This window comes from Zalophus californianus, chromosome 7, assembly GCF_009762305.2.
Source record: "Zalophus californianus isolate mZalCal1 chromosome 7, mZalCal1.pri.v2, whole genome shotgun sequence".
Taxonomy (NCBI): domain Eukaryota; kingdom Metazoa; phylum Chordata; class Mammalia; order Carnivora; family Otariidae; genus Zalophus; species Zalophus californianus.
The window spans coordinates 44210629-44234829 of record NC_045601.1 but is presented as its reverse complement, the minus strand read 5'-3'; the positions used below and the strand labels follow the sequence as shown (position 1 = coordinate 44234829).

The window sequence follows — 24201 nt, the reverse complement described above, 5'->3', positions numbered from 1 at the left end:
CTAAAGGGTCTCCAACCCTTATCAGTTGAAAATTAGCTATTCCCCAATCATCCCAACCCCCTAAAAATGTGGCCCTTTAGTCAAAGGACCTTGTGCAAAAGTATGGCATTTAGGGAACAATGAGTCCCCAGTAATTCTCTACAAAGTTATACTGCTTCTGCAGGAACTGCTCATGTAGTATTAAAAATCAACTAAGACTTTAACTTCAACATGCAGTTCATTGTTATACTTCTCAGAAAGAAAAAAAAATGCAGAAAACACATTTCCTGGTACCAGACCAAAAATTCCAGTTCAGTTCAAGAAGCTGAAAGAATAGGACCCCTGCCTTTGGAGTGATGCAAAACCCAGCAGGGGCTCTGCTTTGAAAATGTGGTTGAGAATAAAGCAGGCACAGCCAGTAACAGCTGGGGGCAGGAAAGAAACCAGCCAAACTCTTGCCAAAAATTATTGTATTAAATACTAAATTCTACTTTAAGGTGGCAACCACAACTCAGTCTTTTAGAATCCTTCCCTTCTAAGTAGAACCTTTTGCTATTTTCGGAGATGGAAGCATTTCTGTTTGCAAGATTTTTTTTTTTTTTTTTTTTTGCCAAGAGCCAGAATTTAAAACTGGCATCAAAACCGAGCCAACCTACAGCCTGGGAGAAGAAAGTAACATTGGTTATTTTATCTAGAGATGAGCCATTCACATTTTTGATAGATCAATGCCACGTTTGCCTGAGAACAAATTAAGGAAGTCTGGTTGTACAAATACCTCCTATCCCGTGACATTCCTTTTAAAATTTATTTAAAAATTTTTCATTTTTATGTTTTATTGAAGTGTAGTTGACATATAATATTATATTAGTTTCAGGTGTACAACATAGTGCTCTGACAATTATGTACATTACAAAATGCTCGCCACAAAAAGTGTAGCTACCATCTGCCATCGTACAATGTTATTACAATATTATTGACCATATTCCCTATGCTGTGTCTCGTGACTTTTCAGCTGCCTCTATAAGTGCATGACTGGATAATGCTGGAGATTATTTGGAATAGTCACCAGGGCCTGCTTCCCCCAAGAGCAGCCCAGTTAAGCAGCATTTCCTTGGTCTTCAGGTCTTCCTTTTCATAGTGACCAAGAGACCCCAGGCGATGTAGTCCCTGGGAAAAGGAGCACTTACATGGCATTCCACAGGACTGGCCACGGTCAGGCAGAAACTTGCCAAGGAAGGTGCGGAAGAGGTCCTCGTTTGAGAAAACAAAATTGGGGGGTGGAAATAGTGGAGTCAGGGGAAGTGGGATGTTGTGTTTTTAAAACATTCAGATCAAAATAGGCATGCAGGCTGGGAAGATTCTTCAGGGATATCCAAAATAATGGTACCTACTCTTCCCTGTCGAGTGCTTTAAAATAACTAATAAAATGAAAGTTAACTATCTTCCCTTCCACATATTTCAAAGCCTTCAGTAATGAAACCAGTTCTTTGTCAATTTCCAAAGCTTAAAAGAAAATTGATAAGGCCATTAGCATGGGAATTGTGAAATCTAAGCCACCAAGCATTAAAAATATGTAAAAATGACATGCAGTTTTGAGATTTAACTTTGAGCAGGTGCTCAGTCTTCCTGAAACATCCTCTAATGATCAGACATCCTGATATGCTGATTATATGCCTGTGAAGAAAGTTATAACCTTATGCAAACACATACCAGTTAGCATTTTAAGAGAAAAAAATAATTGATTATTTAGGGAAAATGAGTTGAGATTTGGCATAGGAATCCAGAAAGAAATATTTACAACTGAAACAAAAGGTGAGAAATAAAATACGTTCTGGGAAAAACTTATGGCCATGGTACCTAGCATTATTCCATGAAGCCACTACCTTTGTTTGCTATTTCTCCTTTACTACATAGCTCCATTAGCCCTAATTATATATTATACAGCTTATTTATTGTTCTAATACTTTTTTCTCAATTCTTCCTTCAGCAGAGATGACTGGAAAAAATATCAAAAAATAAATAAAATATCTGCATATAAACAAATGGTCCAATTCATGTTTCTGTATTCCTAATGAAGATCAAAAAATCAGCCTTTGGGTGATAAACTTCAGTAGCCTTTCTTTCCTGTATCCCAAGGGTCTAGAACAGTGTGCAGCACATAGTAAGTGCTTGTCTTAACCTGGAGTCTCCAGAAAGCAGAGTTAATCCAGTGATGTCTGTGATCACCATGTCCCTTTTCCATGCAAAACCAAAATGGATAAGGTAAATGGGCATATTCACTGGAATCCTTATCAGGGGGAATAATTTGAAGATTGAAATTTATGAGGATGCTTGCTAATCAAAAATTTCTACCACCTGGAGTTTCACAATTATTATTCTATGCAAGCATCATGACTTTTCTCTCTCGGGTTGATGATTACATTAGCCATGTGCCTCCTGAGCTTTTGCTTCTTTATTCTCTCTCTCACCATCAGGGAGCCACTACGAATTTAATTTTCTCCTTGCAGACGAGAGCAGGGTTCTTTCCAAGTTTGGACATTTAAGAAGATGGATGTTTCCCCCACTCTGGGCTCAGTCCAAATAGAAAAGTGAGATGTTGTCCTGGTAGTGGTTTGGAAGTCAGGCTGACAAGTGTCACCTGGCTTTTTTCATTTTGAAAATACATGATCGTTTTTCAAATATTCTACAATCAGTACATACTATTTTCATAAACTTAGAAGTATTTTTTAAAAAAATAAATGATTCATTGACGACTGAATAAGTGTGGTCACTCTTTTTTATGAAATGAAGTGAGGTGAAATTTCTTAAAAGGTTTGCTTCTTTTTGACCTAAAGCGGGGGGGGGAGGGGTCAGTAAGAAAATTGAACAAGTACCCAGATTACCCTGGGAACAAGGTATAAGTGGACCTTTTTACTTTCTGTGGCTTAGAAAAGATCCCTTCTCTCCCCTTGGAGCTCTGGGAAGTTGCATACTTCTTAAGGGAAAGCCCCATTCCAAACCTCTTTCCTAAAATCCCAGGGTATTTTCTAATTGATAGAGAGGGCCAGCATGGTTCAGACCAAAGTCGGCTGGTCAGAGAAGATACCACAGACCCCAAAGGGGAATTTGCCTGCAGTCCCAGGGATAATGGCCTGTGGCCCCATCTCAACCCTGGGCACGTGGGTGTGTGAGACACCAAGGGCCTGGCAGAGCCTGTGCCTGTGGCTGCAAATCCCTCCACACCTGGCCAACCTGCCAGGGTCCTGCTCAGTATAAAGGCAGAACTCACCCTCTCTCAACTAATTCAAATTAGCTCCCATTTCCAGACCACTCCAAAGGGAGAGGAGAGCTCAAACGGAAGATGCTATACTCTGCTAAAATTTAGCCGTTAATAGGGAAAATAGAATCCTAACTGTATCCTAAGCTGGTGAAATGGATTTTGTTGTACTTTTCTTTGTGTCTTCTGTAGGCAAGGTGGGGAGACAGTATTCCCTCAACCAAGTTCTATGCAGTGATTAGGAGCATGGATGTTTGTTGATGATGTTCTGAATAAAGCTTAGCAAACTTTATCTGTGTGCTGACTGCACTAGACATTACAGCTGTGAGTTTGAGCATCCCACTCCATGGGAAAAATATTCAGGAGACCCATGTGCAGCACAGTAAGTGCAAACATCGGGATGACTCCGAGCTCCATGGATCTTCTGATCTGAGAGAAGGGCAAGCCTAGGCAAGCCCTATCAGTGAGGGCACACTGCAGAAGTTCAGGTGTCCATTCCTTCTATGTGGTTGGAGGCAGGGGGAAGTTGTAGCTCCTGTTTGTATGAAAGCCCCTGCTCCGGAGAGAAAGGGAGTTCTATAGCTTCTAGGAAGATTCCATTTACCCTTAAGAGCCTACCCAGCTCTGGTGCTGACAGGGCACCACAGGCCTTCAGTCCTTTGAAACAAACTTCCCAAAGTCCCATTTAAAGCATTGGAATGAAAACTCATTAAAGAATATGTAAACCAGAATAAGAGGGAGGGATATCCAGGGACCCATTTTTGCAGGATCCTTTAGGGGATACCCTCTCTAAACATTTAGACCTGTATGAAGAATGAGGAAAAAACAAATACTAATTAATATATTAATAATAGAAAGTATTGCCTCATCAAAGAGAGCTCTCACACACTCATTGCCTAAGTTATCAGTTATATAAGCTAAAAAAAAAAGTGGGTCAGAAGCTACAAAACTATACTGTCAAAAATAGACACACAGATCAATGGAATAGAACAGAAAACCCAGAAATAAAGCCACATTTATATAGTCAATGAATCTTCAACAAAGGAGGAATGAATACACAATGGATAAAAGACAGTCTCTTCAACAAATAGTGTTGGGAAAACTGAACAGCTACATGCAAAAGAATGAAACTGGACTTCTTTCTTCTGCCATACACAAAAATAAGCTCAAAATTAAAGACCTAAATACGAGACCTGAATCCATAAAAATCCTAGAAGAGAGCATAGGCAGCAATTTCTCTGACACTGGCCATAGCAGATTTTTTTCCAGCTATGGCCCCTGAGGCAAGGTAAATAAAAGCAAAAATAAACTATTGGGACTACGTCAAAATAAAAAGCTTCTGCACAGTGAAGGAAACAAGCAATAAAACTAAAAGCAACCTACCAAATGGGAGAAGATATTTGCAAATGGCATATCCAATAAAGGGATAGTGTGCAAAATATATAAAGAACTAATATAACTCAATACCCAAAAAACAAATAATCCAATTTAAAAATGGGCAGAAGGCATGAACAGACATTTCTCCAAAGAAGACACACAGATGGCCAAAAGACACGTGAAAAGATGCTCAGTATCACTCATCACCGGGGAAATGCAAATCAAAACTAACAATGAGATATCACCTCACCCAGGTCAGAATGGCTAAAATCAAAAACACAAGAAACAACAAGTGTTGGGGAGGATGTGGAGGAAAAGGAACCCTTGTGCACTGCTGGTGGGAATGCAAACTGGTGCAGTCGTGGAAAACAGTATGGAGGTGCCTCAAAAAGTTAAAAATAGAACTATCTTACCACCCAGTAATCACACTACTGGGCATTTAACCCCAAAATACAAAAACACTAATTCAAAGGAATACATGTACCTTTATGTTTACTGCAGCAATATTTACAACAGCCAAACTATGGAAGCAGCCCAAGTGTCCAATGATACATGAATGGATAAAGAAGAGATGGTGTATAATACACACAATGAAATTTTATTCAGCTGTAAAAAAGAATGAAACCTTGCCATTTGCAACAACGTGGACAGAGCAAGAGAGTATTATGTTAAGTGAAATAAGTCGGAGAAAGACAAATACCATATCATTTCACTCCTATGTGGAACTTAAGACACAAAACAAACAAAGGAAAGAAAAAAAAAGAGAGGCAAACCAAGAAACAGACTCTTCACTATAGAGAACAAATTGATGGTTACCGGTGGAGAGGGGGTGGGGGGTGGCTGGGGAAATAGATGGGGATTAGAGTACACGTATCATGATGAAAAAAATAAAATGATTAAAAAAACTATACAATCAATAATAAGGGGAGAAAAATAAAGGAAATGTGCTTCAAGAAGGAGGAGGAAAAGAAAGAGAGCCAAGTGAAAATATTTTTCTGAATAAACATATTTTAATATAACATATTTCCAGCTGTATTTTACAAATCTATCCCTGTTTCAGTCCTATGTTGTTTTACCTAAGGTAGCCTAGTGATGAAACAAACATCTCATTGTCTGGATTGGGCTCAGGAAGAATTTATAAATATTGCCTGTACCTGCAGCCTCAATAATCTTTGAAGTGATACAAATGTCCCATAAGCCAAAGAAAAACAGAAGCATAGAAAAATTTGTAAGGAAACTTGGAATAAACAAAAATGGTTACGGAGTCCCTTCAACAGAAAACTATGCATTGTTTAGAGTACATTCTAGGTTATCTGAAGTAAGCCTGTTATTGCCTTTGGAGCTATTTACAATTCTTGTAAGTTGTAGATAACTGATAATAAGAAAAAATAATTGTCTATTGGCAATTCTTGTCTACCAATACGCAATAAATTCTGACTAGTGAAGGTTCAATTGACTTCCCTTCCCCATGATGGAAAAATGTTTTGCAAATTCAATACTCCTGATTTATAAATATGTTTGTTATTTGGATTCTCTTTTGAATTAGTTAGAACAGCTTTTCTGGCTCCCTTACTTAATTACTGAGTTACATTAAATCTTTGATGCATGTTCACTTTATATTTGTATGAGTCATGCTACTTTTTTGAAAATTATCCTTTAACAGATTTATGAAACAAAAGACTCCACCATTTTCCGGTTGAAAAGAAGCCTTCAATTTTTACTGAAAATTGAATCTTGCCATTAGATTAAATTTAAGTGAATTTATATATTCTGTTACATATTTCTGGAATAGTACTCTTGTATGAAAGCATTAATTCCTGCATAGATGGACTGCCACGTCAAGGCTATTAAGTGCACTGTTCTTCCATAGTATTCTCATTTTTGATGATTTCTGCCTGGAAAATTTTCAGACCAACTCTGCTCCAGGGCTAAGGAAAAACTGGGATATAGCCATAGAAAATATGAATTCATTTGGCTTGCTTTGTGAATTATCACATCAAAGCTAAGACTGACAGCAATGTGATTCTAAAAATGATGACAATGCAATAGCTACAACAGTTGAATAACAACTTCACAATACATGTCAGAGAATAAGTGAAGAAGGAGCAGGGAAGGGAATATATTCTCCAATCCAATCCTTTATATAGGGGAGGGAGACCCAGCCGGACCAAAATTCTGGCCGCAGGTAATCTCCTCACTCCTACACACTCAGGTTCCAAGCAAAATTAAGAATACATTGGAGAATATGACTTCGGTATATTTTAGCTGCCAATCCCTCATGACTACCTCAACAGCCAATATTCTCTAATCCAGTCTCTGCTGTCAATAGAAGATTTTGAATAACTTTTTCATGCTTAAATATTAATAACTTTCAGAAACAACGGATCTTGGCAAGGATACAGAGAAAGGGGGACCCTTTTACACTGCTATGGGAATGCAAGCTGGTGTAGCCACTCTGGAAAACAGTATGGAGTTTCCTCAAAAAGTTATAAATAGAAGTACCCTATGACCCAGCAATTGTACGATTAGGTATCTATGCAAAGAATACAAACATAGTGATTTGAAGGGGCACCTGCACCCCAATGTTTATAGCAGCAATGTCCACAATAGCCAAACTATGGAAAGAGCCCAGATGTCCTTCAGCAGTTAGATAATGAAGATGTTGTGTGTCTATATATAGATGTTGTGTGTCACATATACACACACATACACAACACACACACAAATACACACACACATACACACACAATGGAATATTACTCACCAATCAAAAAAATGGAATCTCACCATTTGTAATGACACGGTTAGAACTAGAGGGTATTATGCTAAGTGAGATAAGTCAATCAGAGAAAGACAAGTATATGATTTCACTCATATGTGGAATTTAAGAAACAAAACAGAGGATCATAGGGGGAGGGAGGGAAAAATAAAATAAGATGAAATCAGAGAGAGAGATAAACCATAAGAGACTCTTAACTATAGGAAACAAATTGAAAGTTGTTGGAGGGGAGGTTGGTGGGGGGATGGCATTACTGGGTGATGGGCGTTAAGGAGGGCATTGGATATAATGAGTACTGGGTGTTATATTCAACTGATTAATCACTAAACTCTACCTCTGAAACTAATAATACACTATATGTTAATTGAATTTAAATAAAGTTAAAAAGATAAAAAATAAATAAAATAAAATATTCATAACTTTCAACATGCTTTCTTTCTCAGGAGGAACGTTATTTTAAAAGAGAATCACAATCCACATATACATAGTCAATTGATCTTTGACAAACAGCAAAGGCACTTTAACGGAAAAGGACAGTCGTTTCAACAAATGGTGCTGGAATCATGGGACATCCACATGAAAAAAAAAATGAATCAAGATAGAGACCTTAAAAAGCTTTCAAAAAATTAACCCCTAATGGATCACGGACCTAAATGTAAAACACAGAACTATAAAATTCCTAGAAGATAACATAAAAGATCTACATGACCTTGGGTTTGGTAATGACTTTTTTTAGAGAACCCCATCAAAAACATAATCCATTAAAGAAAAGTTGAAAAGTTGGACTTCATCATAATTAAACACTTCTGTTTTGAGGAAGACACTGTTAGGAGAATGAAAAAATAAGCCATGGCCAGGGAGAAAATGTCTGCCAAACATATATCTGATAAAAGACTTGTATCCAAAATATACAAAGAACTCTTTAAAACTCAGGAAGAACAAACCAAACAACCCAATTAAAAAATAGGTAAAGGATCTGAACAGATACCTCACCAAAGATATACAGATGGCAAATAATCATATGAAAAGATGTTCAACATCATATATCATTAGGAAAGTACAAATTAAAACAATGAGATGACACGACATACCTATTAGACTGCTTAAGATTCAAAACACTGTTAATAACAATGCTGACAAGGATGTAGAGCAGTAGGTAGGAAAGCAAAATAGTAAGTCACTTTGAAAAACAGTTTGGCAGTGTTTTATAGAGCTAAACATGGTCTTACCATATGATCCTGCAATTGCACTCCTAGGTATATATCCCAAGGAGTTGAAACTTTTGTCCACACAAAAAACCTGCACATGAACGTTTATAGCAGCTTTATTCCTAATTGTGAAAACCTGGAAACAACCAATTGTTTGTTCTTCAATAAGTGATTGGATAAAATTGGTACATCCATACAATGGAATAGTCAATGATAGGAAGAAATAAGCTATCAAGCTGTGAAAAGATATGGAGGAATCATATATGCATATTGCTAAGTGACAGAAGCCAATCTGAAAATGTTACACACAGTATGATTCCAACTATATGGCATTTTGGGAAAGGCAATACTATAAAGACAGCAAAAAAAAAAAAAAAAATCAGTTGTTGCCAGGGGTTTGGGGGAAGGGAAGAATAGGTAGAGCACCGAAGATTTTTAAGGCAAACTGTTTTGTAAAATACTGCAATGGTAGATACATGACACCATATATTTGTCAAAACCCACAAAGCTGTTCAAAGGTGATCCCTAATGTAAACTATAGTCTTCGACTAATAATAATGTATCAATATTAATCAATTATAAGAGATGTACCATACTAATGCAAAATGTTAATAATAGGGGAAACTGCATACAGGTGGAGGGAGACTAGGTATGCTTTCTATGCAATTTTCCTGTAAACCTGTAAGTGCTCTAAAAACAAAACCTATGAAAAAAGAATTGGTGAATAAAATGTCTGACACAAAAGTGTGAATCACTAGTTGTGAAATATTGGCAGGTTCTTTGTCATAAGCAATTCTCCCAACATCTCTTCAATCACATTAAATAAAAGCATTCTTCCTATCGTAATTTGGCCTTCTGAATACTATGGAAGGATTTTGTTTCATTCTTTTTTCGCCAGCACCATTCTTTTTGTCTGCTCCTGCTTAGACTCATTGATGGGCAAATATCAGCGCTGAGTCTTAAATCCTCACACATTTCACTGCTTCCTTTTCCATTTGCACATAAAAGGTACTATTACTTTCATTCTGAACTCAAAAGCCAGATAAAGACACTTTCTATCCCAACAGGAGCATTCACCAATCCTTGATGTTCACCTCATGGTTCAGCTTTACATTACACCACTCTTCATTCTTCACAATATTTATTCTAGGCACTTTTTCTAGCTCTGCCCCAGGAGGACCTAACCTTTTTAGTTATTGTTTTCTACACTGCCTGCCATTTGCCAACATGACTTAACTATTGAAGGCAACTGTTCAAGATACAAATAGAATTTAGTTATTTTTCATCACATTTCATTAGATACCGGTTACATGGTTTACCTTGTTACTCGAATTAAAATAGGAATTAGTGGATTCAAATTATTCAACCGTTACCAACAGTTTAAAAGTTTTGAGATTTGTCAATACCACCTAAGCAAAGTAATTCAATCAGAGAAAGACAATTATCATATGATTTCACTCATATGTGGAATTCATGAAACAAAACAGAGGTCATAGGGGAGGGGAGGGAATAAAACAAGATGAAATCAGAGAGGGAGATAAACCATAAAACACTCTTAACTATAGGAAACAAACTGGAGGTTGTTGGAGGGGAGGGGTAATGGGATGGGGTAACTGGGTGATGGACATTAGGGAGGGCACCTGATGTAATGAGCACTGGGTGTTATATAAGACTGATGAATCACTGAACTCTACCTCTGAAACTAATAATACACTATATATTAATTAAATTTAAAAAAAAGAAAATTTTCAGTACCATATCTGATAACAGCCTTTATTTAATGATTATCATCTAGCCAATTTAATGATATAAATAATTCACTAATTTTCGCAATTACTTTAATAATTCAAATACCTGTAGAAAAAAATAAAAGATAGTACTCCCCAATTAAAAAGTTTATCTTTGCTTCTCCAGCTGAAATGTTTCAAAAGAAAAGTTAGTCAAAGCAAATATTGTAGAACCCAACTCTTAGTTCCAGCAAAAAACATATGTTTATTGATTGTGCACTAGGTCCATGCCACTGTGAGGCATACAAGAATAAGAAAGAGGTGGTCAGACATAATTCCATTTGAATTGAATTTTGAAAAGTAGAACTGGGAAGAAGTTCAATCTAAAGGAGAAAGAAGCATTAAGTTGGATGGGAATAATTTGGTATTTATTAAGCAGAGCTGAGTGTCTATTTTGACCAAAGTATGTACACTACATTAGCAGGAGGGAAAAGCTTGAAAAATAGGATAAGGAAAAAGAGAACAAAAAGAACACTGAACGTCAGGTTAAGAACTTCTTTAGTAGACAATGGGGAATAATTGAAGGTTTTTGAGCCATTTTGAAGGTTATTCAGAAGCAGATATGCAGGATTGATTAGAAGGGGAAAACTTTAGTGAAGTAAATATATTATGAAATAGTCTAGAAAGGGACTCATTTTGTACGGTGACAGCAGTTCTTATAAGAACCAGAATAACTAGAACTAGAACAACTGCACCATAATCACTGTAGCAAACAACTAGAAGAGATCAAAGGTACCAAAGGACACTATCCCTGGAAAACAACACTTTAACCAACAAAAGGGGGTGGCAGAATATACCCACTGTCGGGCTGAATTTGTTTTAAAACCAGCTGTACAAATGTCTTAACAAGAAACAAAGATTTCTGCTTCCTCACAATTCATGAAATTCAGATCCACCCTCCCACAGAGTGAACAACTAGGAAATGCTGAAAAAAAAAATCTACTTGAAGACACCAGAGAGCTAATGATGCAGTTAAAAAAAATCATAGGCCCATGAGCCAGTAGAAGGAAGAAGCTGTGAGAGGTTACCGTAGACTTTGGGGCTATTTTTCCTTTAGGGCTACCTGCCATTTCCAGAGGAGATTGCTAGGAAGCTAGACAGAGCTTTCCTCACACTTATGGACTTCGGACAGGGGTCAGCAAAATTTCCTTTAGAGAGCCATATAAAAAATAATTTTGGCTTTTGGGGCCATTTGTGTCTAACAACTACTCAACTTTGTCATTGCTGCATAGAAGTAGCCTTAGGCAATATATAAATGAATGGGCATAAGTGTGTTCCAATAAAACTTTATTTACAAAACCAGGTGGTAGGCTAGATTTGGCCTGTGGTTCATAATTCACTAATTCCTGGGCTACAGGTAAAATTGGAAACTATAGTCCTCATAGGAAGAAAGGCCCTGGTAAAGTGCCCTTGGCTTTGGGTTGTGGTTCTGCTAGGTGAGCCAGATGAAGAGTGGCTCTCCCAGGGGCTCAAACTCTTGCTCTAAATCACCTGAATCCCTGAGTTAAGGTGATTAGTGCCCCTAGCCCTCCAGAAGCTAATTTAAATCTTGTCTGAAGAAATATAACATCATCAAGAGCCTCAAATTATGTCTGTATTTTTTATACAAAATATTCAGCTCTTAATAAAAATAATCAGGCATATGAAGAAATAAGACTATAAAAATAAAGAGAAATACTAGATGGTAGAAATAAACCAACTGAAGATACAAATAATGGGCTTTAAAATAGTTATACTTAATATGCTCTTGAGAGTGTTAGCAGAAAACTGAAAATTCTAAGGAAGGACCAAATGGAAATCCTAGAACTGAGAAATATAATACCAGATATTGAGAACTTAATGGATGGATTTCACAGGTAAAATAGTTAAAAGCAGAAATATTGAACTGAAAGATATACCAGAACTTTCAGAAAGAAGAGAAACAAAAGATTAGTAAAGAACATAAGAAACACAGGGGATAAAAGATATACATAATTGAGTTCGTAAATGGAGAGAAGAGAGAAAATGAGGCAGAAATAATATGTAAAGGAATAATAAGCTGAGAATTTTCCAAAATGAAATATATCAACTCACAGATTCAAAGAACCTATCAAACCGAAACAGGGACAGGACACCTGGGTGGCTTAGTTGGTTAAGCATCTGCCTCCAGCTCATGTCATGATCTCACGGGAGTCCTGGGATGGAGCCCTGCATCAGGCTCTCTGCTTAGTAGTGAGTCTGCTTCTCCCTCTGTGATCTCTTTCACTCTTGCTCTCTCTCTCAAAAAATAAAATTAAAAAACCAAAACAAAACAACACAAGAACAAACCTAAACAGGGACAATATAAGCAAAACCACTCCTAGGAACATTATACTACAAAACTACTACTACTGGGGGGAGGGGGGAAGGATTATACCCCATGACCAAGTAGGATTTGTTCTTGAAAGGCAAGGATGGTTCAATATACAAAAAATAATATAATGCACCATCCTGAAAAATTTACCATCTAGGTAAATAAATATGACCTCTTTAAATATTTCATATTCTTGGGGCACCTGGGTGGCTCAGTCAGTTGAGTCTGACTCTTGATTTTGGCTCAGGCCACGATCTCAAGCCCCACATTGGGCTCTGTGCTCAGCACAGAGTCTTGCTTGAGACTCTCTCTCGCTCTGCATCCTCCCCACCCCCACCACCCCCTGCTCATGCTCTCTCTAAAATAAATAAAATCTTAAAAAAACATTTCATATTCTCCATTTTCTCAATCTTCTCCTTTTGAAGTTCCAATTAAATTTTTTATTAAACCATGTCATTATATCCTTCATATTTTCAACCTACTTTTCTGGATGATTTCTTCTTGACTATATTCCAGTTTACAAATTCTCTTTTTGTCTGTATCTAATATGCTATTTAATTGTTCCATTTAATCTTTAATTATCATATTTTTCCCTTCCAAAAATTCTTGATTTTTCTCAAAGTTCCTTGCTCCTTTTTTAGTGCAAACTTTTTAATTATACACACACATAGAAAAGCACAGGAATTATAAGGGTACACTTAATGAATTTTCACAAAGTGAGCACATCTGTGTAAATATCACCCAGATCAAAAAATAGAGCAGCCCCAGAAGCCCAGTGCCTCTTCTAGTCACTATCTCATAGATGAGTTTTGCACGATCTAACACTTTATATAAATTTAATCATATAGTATCTTCTATTAATAACAGAAGTACATCATTACATATAGTTGAGCCTAACATGGGGCTCAATCCTATAACCCTGAGATCATGACCTGAGCTGAAATCAAAAGTCAGACACTTAACTAACTGAGCAACCCAGGCACCCTGTTAACTCTCTATTTTATATGCACTAAAGCCTTGCCACCTGTCCTCCATTTGACTCTTAAAACTGAAGATGATTATTTAGCACAACCACATGATCTAATTTAGCATCACCAATAATGGTACATCATGAACTTCCAACTGTGATGAAAAATACACATCACCCAAGTAGCATTTTTGCCAAAAATATCTGACCTCAATCTAATCATAAGAATCAGAAAAAGCCAGACTGTGGCACATTTATAAGATATTGACAAATATTAATGCTCTAAAAATTCAGAAATTCTCCAAAAAAGACAATACTTGTTTTGCTTTTTTTCAGAAGTTAAACCAAGGGTCTTACATGTGTTTTCTTGGATTAAACAAATACCTGAATCATTAATGATATAGCTTAAAAGGAGACTTTGGAGGTTCCAATTTTTAAAGCTCAAGTATCTGACATCTGTTTTATAGTAGTTTGAGACTAAACAGAACAAGGTTAACAGAAATGAAGTACCCAAAACAAATGTGAAAGAATGGAAAAATAGAACCTTAAGGATTTGACAATTGATTTGTTTAGGAGACGGTGTGGAAGGTATAATAGTAGAAGCCCTCATAAAGATGTCTAAATCATATTCCCTGGCACCTATGAAATTACATGTCCAATTACATGTCAAAGAGGAATTAAAGGTGCAAGCAGAATTAAGATCGCTAATCAACTATGACCCTAAAATAGGGAGATTATCCTGGATTATCTGGGAAGGCCAAATCAAATCTCAGGGTTTCTTAAATGGGGAAGAGGGCAGCAGGGGAGAACCAAATAGATGGCAGTGTGAAAGGGGCTTCGCCTGACATTGCTGGCTTCAAAGAGAGAAGAATGGGGCCATAAACAAAGGAATGTAATAAGCCTTAGAAGCCCCCCCTACAAAAAAAGCAAAGAAAATAGATTCTCCCACAGAGTCTACAGAAAGGAACACAGCGCTGTCAACACCTGGATTTCAGCCCAGTGAGAACCCTTTTGGAGTTCTGATCTCCAGAACTGTAAGTTAATAAATTATGTTTCAATAAACTAGTAAGTTTGTGGAAATTTGTTACAGAAGGAATAGGAAACTAATATGGATGGGTATATAGGGAAGAAATCACCACAAATGATTCTTGGAATAAAGGTGTAACTTATGGAAATGTAGCAGCTCAACAAGGAAGCAGCTTTTGGAAGGAGTTGTTTAATTTTGAGTACTAATATGCAACAGAAATCTAGCCAGTGGTTTAGAGTCAGGTTATGGAGTTAAAGAGGCCTGGTTCTTATTGTGGCTCTGTTACAAGCTGTTCTAACTTGTTCAAGATATTAAACCTTTCTATGGCTCAATCTTTTGGCCTTAAGTGGGGATAATAAAAGCACCTACTTCATAGGATATTATAAAGAGAAATAAATGAGATGATTTATGCAAGGTCCTTACACTTGGCTAGCATGTGTTCAAATGTTAATAAGAATGATGATGATGATGTAGATGATGATACTGAAGGCAATGGCTGTGCATTATTTTTTAATCAGGCGATTAAACAAGTTTAACCACTTGTTTTATGACTAAATGATCAGTGTAGGAATACAAGATATAAATTAAATTACCTTGCTTTCTTGTTTAGAAGGGATGCCAGCTGTATAAACTATTTCTGTTTAAATTATTCTCCAGACTTGTGCATAATATATGCACTCAAAGTTAGATGCAACAGCATTCATTTTCTAAGTTAAGATTTTGTTCCTTTTTAAAGGATGTTTGCTCTGCTAGATCCACACCCCACCATTTTGTGCCATTACTACCATGTATCTCACACCTCTTTTACACAGAGTCCTCTGCGTTTCCACACAGAATGGTTCTGTTTGATTAGGGGAAGTTGGCATAGAGAAGCTCAAACCATTGGCAAAATCACTGGGATGTACAATATCAAAAGCTCTTTGTTGACTCCCCCCCATCAAAATACTTTAACCAGATCAAAAATAATATCTTTCTTTCTGAAGGAGAGACCTCTTTACTAATCACCTTAAAAATGTTCTAGGATTTTGTCCACTCTGTTTTTATTTGTAAGACATTCGCTTGCAACCAATGGTTTGTGATGCATGATTTCCAAAGTGGTCCTCCTGTTAACTGAATTAGATGCCTCAGAAAAGACCGACAGAGCAATGCCAAGTTAGTTGGACTGCAAAAAGATACTGCTAATCCAAATATTAACCAACTTCCCAGAGACATTGAGGCTACCGCCCATATGTGTGAGAACAAGGACCAAGGGTGCCATCCACAGGGCATCTCTGGGCCCAGGCTAGCAAACCATAAAAGCTTAGATGTCAAGGCCCCTGCGGAGTAACTTTTTTAACAAGGTTGTATTTGTGTATGTTTCAGTAAGGTTTCAACCTCTAATTAAAAGGGGGAAAATAATTAAGATTTAACTTGCCAGTCCAACCTTCCAGCAATATGAAAAACTGAAACCAATGCTGTCTGTTGGAAAAGTAGAAAGAAAGTTCTTGATTTAAATAGGGATTTTTAAAAATTGAAAAGGGGGACACAGCACTATTAGCTAAAATAAATACAGGCATGCCTTTGTATTTATGGCACCTGTCATCAGAAAATCTCAGTGCCCTTCATGGGAAGACCCTGAGAAAAAGCTTTTCAGTAACTAAAAAGAAATTGTAAGACAGACTAAAAGCAGAAGTTTCCATGTTCTAGTCAAAGATTCTCTTGTGTGTTCATAGAAAGCTTTTACCTAAAAGTCAAGTCATTGAGAATTCAGTGGAGTCTGAAATTTCGAATACATTCTTATATTAACATTAGGCACTCCCAAAGACATATATATCTTTTTATAAAAAATTTATTTCTCTGTAAATACAAATTCCAACATCACAAACAATGGTCCAGTGGAAAAATACTTAGCCATTAACATTGAAAACTTTTTTTAATTTAATAAATAGAACTTTGGCATTCAAAATTCTAGCTGTAAACCCTATTAAAAAACAAAAACAAAAAAATAACCCCTTTACAAAAAAAGAGGCAAGAATGATAGATAAGAAGGCATAAGCCAACCAGTGGCTTCACATTCTTTTTACAATAACTGTATTTCAATTAAGTCATGACCACTCTGTATTTACACATGAGGTATTCTGGGTGGTTCAAAAACTGAACCAAGTTTACAAAAACCACCAGTCATAGTGACTGATTATACACTCTGCTGTGCTTTTAATGTGACCACCTCGCTAGCACCTTACTACCTCTTGTCATCACACCAATGTGATGCCAAATTTTATGTTTCTGTGTTTAAATATTTATACATATATATACACACATATGCACACAAATAACTACATTCTGAAGGAGTTTCCTGCTCACTATACTGGGAAAAGGCTGGGCTCCAAAGACATATCCTCTCATGTTTCCTAAGGTATCTAACCTAGTAATGAAAACCTGTTCCTTGCTTAAGAAAAAAATCCTTAATCAAGTCTACTTACAGAAGAACAAGGTGCGATAATCATCAACATTCTTATAACTCACATAAAACAGAAATGAATGCTTACTGTAGGCAAAAAGGCACAAAAGGTTCTCTCTGTATGCAGCTGCAATAGTGTTGTTAATGACTTACTGATTTGAAACTACATTACTACACTCAGTACTTCTTTTAAGTAAGAAAAAAATGCAAAAGCTTTCCCCCTTCATGATTAAATGTATAATATTATCATACAGTAATATACCACCATGGCATCTTGGGGTAAAGTTGGAAATTATACTCTTTACACCAAATAGGAAATCATTTTTGTTTTGTGAACACTAAAAATTGTCAAAAACGGAAACAAAATGAATTAACTTTGGCTTTGAGAGCTATAGCTACTGGCAGTTTCAAATGATATAGTCTGAGTGAGCATGGTTATGAGAATTGCTTATTACTGTAATTACATATCTATAATGATAGAAATCTACATAAGAGAATGCCAATAATCCAAACTAAAGGTGTGCCTGAGCTGAACTATGCTATGTAAAAATATAGTCCCAAATTCTCGGCTACTAAGTTATTCAATGAACTATTATTACTGATATTGAAAGAACATTTTCCCAATAAAGTAGTTCCTTTAAAAATATCCTCGAAGAGATTTCTAGTAATGTCTTGACCTATGACAAGATTAATTTATAAGCTCATTACTGAGTCAGAAATGTACAATATCCATTTTAGCAACACTTTGCAGCCCTTGAGATTGTCTTTAACAAGCTACTGAAAGAAGTCTAATTCAGTGAGTAAACTGTCATGACCAAAATAAATTTCATTAAAAATAATGTTAATATTAAATACTGAATCCCATTTCAAATATAAAAAGGTACCACACTTATTTAAAAAGAAATCCAGGCATGACTTAACCTAGTCACTACTTAAGCTTTTAAAATTAGAGGCCACTGAAAATTTACTAACAGTTTAAAGTCATCCTTCAGACATCAAATGAAAAAAACAACTAACTATTGTGCCTTTGATTCAGTTCTTTTTATCTGCAGAGGTAACTGGGTCTTTTATTGAGATACTGTTACTTTATCCCTGCTTTAGTGTGACTGAGGCCGAATAAGCTCAACTTCAAAATCCAGAAGACCAATAATAAATGTTAATACTGCATGAGACACTTCCTAAGAAGACAAGCATTGAACTCACAAAAGCATAATTAAAAAGTTTTCACATCTAAGAAAATTATCAAATAGGTTTAACTTCAAAATTTAGGTTAATTTTCATCTCAGACATATATCAGTATAATAACTTCTGAGAACATCCTAGTTCAAACTAGGATAAGACACTATAGTGTTTCTATTTGCCCATCTTACTTGACCTAACAGTAAAATCTTTGTTTTCAATCGAGATAGCGATATTATTATATTCTAACAGAAGAGGTTATCTTGGGAAAGGGGAATTTTCTGAAAAATAAAATAAAAATTAAATACTGACAAATTAGAATACTACTATTTCATTTCCCCAAAAATATTCCAAGACTGTCTACTTATTACCTAGGTCCCTTCACAAACTCCAGACTCCAAGAGATTACTTTTGTACTTTTGTAACTCAGGGTTATATTTAAACATACTTACACTATCACATCCTATTTTCCTTTTTTATTTATGGGGAGGTAGACATTTTGGAACTGAAATACACCAGTCGTAGTTTATCAATTTTCTAAATTAACACATTTTTTACCTCAAGACATTTGAATTAAGTCAAATTCTGTAAGTTTTAGAAAACTTATTTAAAAAATTAAATATTTTATCCTAAGCCAGAAAAAAAATGTTATCTACAGTAAGTTAAAGCAAATGTTTAAGTTTGTTTAAAATAATAATAACCATAAAACTCCAAAACATATACTAAAAACCTAAAAGACATTAAGGACCTAGTGACCCAAATCAGTGATTATTTATGCACATTAGTGCTATCATCTTAGGGTGCCTTTATTTCCAAAATTGTGGAGGTATGACTAGGTACTCTGGTAAGGGGCTGGAGTTTCTATCCAGAGAGAACATAAAAATGTTGTGTGCTGCACTGTGGCTTATCTTGTTCAGATGCTATTATCTACTTAATATAAAGGCCCATTTTCACAGATATTTTTACAAGGCAGAATTCTTTTGCATCAGATTTTTGGTATAAATTTACTACTCCCTGATTGTCTTCAAACCACCAACATTAAAAAACAAATGAACAAATTAGAATGCCACATTCTTACGAGTGACTTTTCCTTATTAGGATAGGTACTTGGAATGCAGAATCACATAATGCACTGATTTCTTAGTGCCCAGATCCTAAGAAGTAAGAGTAGGGAGGACTCAGGCACTGAACAAAAGGAAAGTTTGATGTCCTTACAATGTATTATAACCAATTATTGTAACATAACCACAAAATAACTTACTGAGCGCTGCATATTAGCCAAATTCTGAACTGAATGTCTTCCTGGGTAGTTTCCTTGAAGTTTTTATCCCATGTATGTTTTCACTGCTGAAAATATTTAAGAAAAATCTTTTCTAGGAGCAGCCTTTATACCAGTATATAAGCCTGGCAAAAAAAACAGACATGTGATCTCTTCTTGCCCAAAATAGTATTATCCTGTTGAATTCACACCCCTTATTCCTTCTACCTCTTACTTAGTCTTGACCTACATGAGACCTGGCTGCATCAAGAAAACAAACCAATTTGTAAAGAACAATGATTGCCATAACTAAGTATATTCAAAAGAATGTAATAAATGCCCTGAAGGCACTAAAATATGTAGTCCTTCCAAAACTCCAACTAAAACAGGAAAATACTCATTTGGAAGTTTAAATAATTTTATGTCTACTTAAAAATCAGTTGCATCTCATGATGATATCCTGTACTCCAGAAGAAGAAATAACCTTGTCTTGTATGAAAGACCCTGTTTTTAATGTACTTTACCCATACCTAATACATGTAATTGAAATATCACCTGGTTTTGATTTTGTTTAATGTCTGTGATAATTCAGATATAAAGAATACAGGCTGACTTTTTCTTAAGTAGTTTTAACTTTAAGACATACAAAACTGTTAAAATGTAAACATTTGAGAATTGGATAAATAAACTATTGCTATTGTTCCAGAGTGACTTTTTTAATCCTTCTTTAACAATGGCCTTAGAAGGTTAGCATTAATTCTTTATGGCTTTGTTTACATTGATACAAGTGAAAAATTGTAAATAGTAAGTGACATGTTAAAATTAGTCCAAGTTATGTTAAGTTGCCTTGTGATATATAAATTGCAATGCTAATGAAAAAGATTATCACATAACATTTCATACCTCGAAGGCAACCCACAATCACTCTGGAAAAATAGCTGACCTATCTACAGTGCTAAAATCAACCCAACCCCACAACCTCATCATCTCAGCACAGTGGTTGTCTGAAAGACAGGTGGTTCACAAGACAGCTGTACTACTGTTAAAACACTCGCCTGCTGTTGGAGCTCTTGTGCAGCCAGCCCTTGAAAACCCCAAAGTACAACACAAGCTTCTACATGAAAGAAAAGAAATACAAGAATAAACAGTGTGTGCCTTTCTTAGAAGCTTTGCTTTGACCCTAGAAATCCTTATAATTTTATGAATACACACACACACACACACACACACACACACACAACTGCAGATAAAAAGAAATCCTACCCCTTTATCTGAAGGGCACTCTTCACAGCTTGGTCCTACAATCAGTAGTTTGAGAAGACAGATTTTTTTTTTTCCCTTATACACTTCATCACATTTTTCTAATACTAATTTGGTTTTTTGGCCTGATTAGATAAGCCCCTTTGAAACCTCATCAAATCCCTTTCTCCCCCAGTAAAACAAATCCACAAAAAAAAAAAATCCTATGTGTAAGTGATACGTCACTTGCGACTTTCCATTATGGCTCCTAAAAAGAAATGTGAAGAACTGTAACACAGCAGCATTTAACAAAGGGTCATTATTGCTGTGGGACCAATAGTTGATCACTGGGTAATGCAGTTGTCTCCCATGTCCTGGGCATAGCGATCTGATATTGTAGTCCTTAATTCATCGATGTCCCTCCGTAACTGGCATACATCTGACAATTTTTTAGTGAGTGTTTCTGGGCTACAGTCATTCTCAGTCTCTTCAGCTGAACAGTTCATTGCTGTGGAAATAAAATACGGAGAATGTCTCACACTTTTTTGAACAAAAGCATTTTAGGATTTTTAACTTCAGTATCATTAGAAATATAATGCTGTATGCTGAATACCAGTCAGGTTCAGGTTTACATGATGTATCATTGAGTATTAAATAGATCTTATTTACTTGCTCCTTTTAAATTTTTGCTAATTGCATTAAATCCATACAGTAATACACACGTTTAACATCTGTAAAGGATGACAACATTCCAAAAGTAGGAAGAAGCATGCTCTAATAGCTCTCTTCAAGCTCAACTACAGCACTCATCCTGACTTGACAAAAATCTGAAAATCACTTCTGTATTAAGGAGTGATAGCTTAAATTTTTATAGACTGCAAAATGGGTTTATTGACATGAAAGCATAAATTTCCAAAACATATGGGGTGTGTGTGTGTGTGTGTGTGTGTGTGTGTGTGTGTGTGTGTGTGTGTGTGTGTGTGCGTGGACCGCTACAACCCTACGCAATTGAACTGGGCTGATGGCTAGCTGCCCAATGGCTGAATGACTGAGGGTGAGGCTCCGAGGCAGCTGGCTTGTAATTATTTACGTCAGTTCCTCTCTCTGTCAGCACATCTCAACATAAAAGCAGATGGAGCCAGTGATTGTAAAATAAATCTTTCCTTATACCTTCATTGGCTTTGGTAGCTTACTGGAAGTGTAAGAGTCAGATTAACTTATTTGTTATTTTAACAAACACTAACTGAACACCTGCTATGATCCAGGCACTACTCTAGATCCTAAGGCCATCAAAATAATGGATGTAGTAGTTTATTCTTAATGATTTACATATACTTCATAAACAAGCACAGTCAAGTATTGTAGGTGTCCTACCACCATACACAGGCTACAAGAGCACAAGGAAGAGAACAACCAGCCTATCTGGAGAGGGCACAGGTTCCCTGGATGGGCCAAGGATGCAGAATGAATAAAGGTACAAAAGCAGAAAACCAAAGAATCTGAGAAACTTCAAGAAAATGAGTAACAAGCTCTAAAATGGCAGAGCACAAATTATGAAAGGCAAGGGTCAAGAAATAAGGCTAAAGAGGCAGGTGGGAACTACCTATCCCCTATTTTAGGGGACTGTAAGTATTAGGAAATCAGAATCACCATTAGGTTAGATCACTCTGGCAGCAATGTGAAAACATTTGTATTAGTGGGGGAAAGTGGGCAAGACAGTTGACAAAGAGACCAGTCCAGGCGAAGACTTTGAAAGCTTGATTTAAGGCAACAGGGCAATGGAGATGTAATGGGAGGAATGAATGCCAGGAAGGGACTGGTAGAAATGACAGAGCTCAACCATCATAAGTTGTATGGGGGTTAGGGACTAGGCAAACGACACACCCAGATGAAGGAAAGAGTAGGGTGGAGAAAAATCTGATAGGTGGATAGAGGTGCTACTCACTCAGAGGAGGAGCAGGTTTAGGGAGGGAAGAAAGGTAGGTTCTCTTTTGGGTATAGTTGAGTCTATGATGCCTATTGAGTAACTGGTTCTAATATAAGGTAAGTATAATCAAGAGCCCTGAAGGGACATTCTAGGCAGAGTAAGAGATAAATGTCTGTATGCACTAACAGAAAACAAAAGGACTTGGGTAAGATGACTGAGAGAAAATATATAAAAAGAGAGGCAAATGCATCTAAATTTTTGAGGAATAAATAAGACTTTCACTATTTGCAGATGACACGATTTGCAGAAAACCCTGAAGACTACCAAAGAACTGATAAATGAATTCAGTAAAGTCACAGGACACAAATTATACAAGTATAAAGAAACCTGCTGCATTTCTATACACTAACAGTCAAGTAGCAGAAAGAGAAATTAAAAAAACAATCCCATTTACAGTTGCACCAAAAAGAATACAATACCTAGGAATATACTTAACCAAGGAGGTGAAAGACCTGTATGCCCTTAACTATAAAACATGGATGAAAGAAACTGAAGACAACACCAACAAATGGAAAGATATACCAAGCTCATGGATTGGAAGAACTAATATTGTTAAAATATCCATACTACCCAAAGTAATCTACAGATTTAATGTAATTCCTGTCAAAATACCAACACTTTTCACAAATGTTGTGAAATAATCCTAAAATTTGTATGGAACCACAAAAGACCTCAAATAGCCAAAGCAATCTTCAAAAACAACAAAGCTGGAGGTATTGTAATTCCAGATTATAAGACATACTACAAAGCTGTAGTAATCAAAACAGTGTGGTACTGGTATAAAAACAGACACATAGATCAACAGAACAGAATAGAGAGCCCAGAAATAAATTTATGCTTATATGGTTAAATTAATCTTTGAGAATGGAAGTAAAAATATACAATGGGGAGAAGACAAATGGTCTTTGGTTCACTCAACAAATGGTGTTGGGAAAATTGGACAGCTGCATGCAGAAGAATAAAACTGGACTGTTTTTTTAGACCATACACAAAAATAAACTCAAAATGGGTTAAAGACCTAAATATGAGGCCTGAAACCATAAAACTCCTGGAAGAAAACATAGGCGGTAATTTCTTTGACATCAGCCATAGAAACATTTTTCTAGACAGGTCTTCTCAGGCAAAGGAAACAAAAGCAAAACCAAACTAATGGGATTATACCAAAATGAAAAGCTTTTGCACAGCAAAATGAAATCCATCAGCAAAACAAAAAGAAAATCTACAGGATGAGAGAAGATATTTGCAAATGATACACTGGATAAAGGATGAATATTCAAAATATATAAAGAACTTATACAACACAATACCAAAAAACCCACAAATAATCCAATTTAAAAAAAGAAACAACAAAAAAAATCAGCAACAAAAGATTTCTGGGAGACACTA

The 24201-nt window shown here is 36.1% G+C and overlaps 1 protein-coding gene across 5 annotated transcripts in view; it reads right to left on the bottom strand.

Moving 5' to 3' along the window:
- Positions 1-16524: 16524 nt before the first annotated feature.
- Positions 16525-24201, bottom strand: part of CEP85L (centrosomal protein 85 like) — a 226345-nt gene continuing 218668 nt past the window's right edge. For all 5 annotated transcript variants that reach the window (XM_027603613.2, XM_027603608.2, XM_027603609.2 and 2 more), the window contains one exon: positions 16525-21336. In XM_027603613.2, coding sequence (XP_027459414.1) covers positions 21173-21336 — 164 coding nt within the window. In that variant the 3' untranslated portion in view covers positions 16525-21172. The remainder of the gene's footprint in view (positions 21337-24201) is intronic.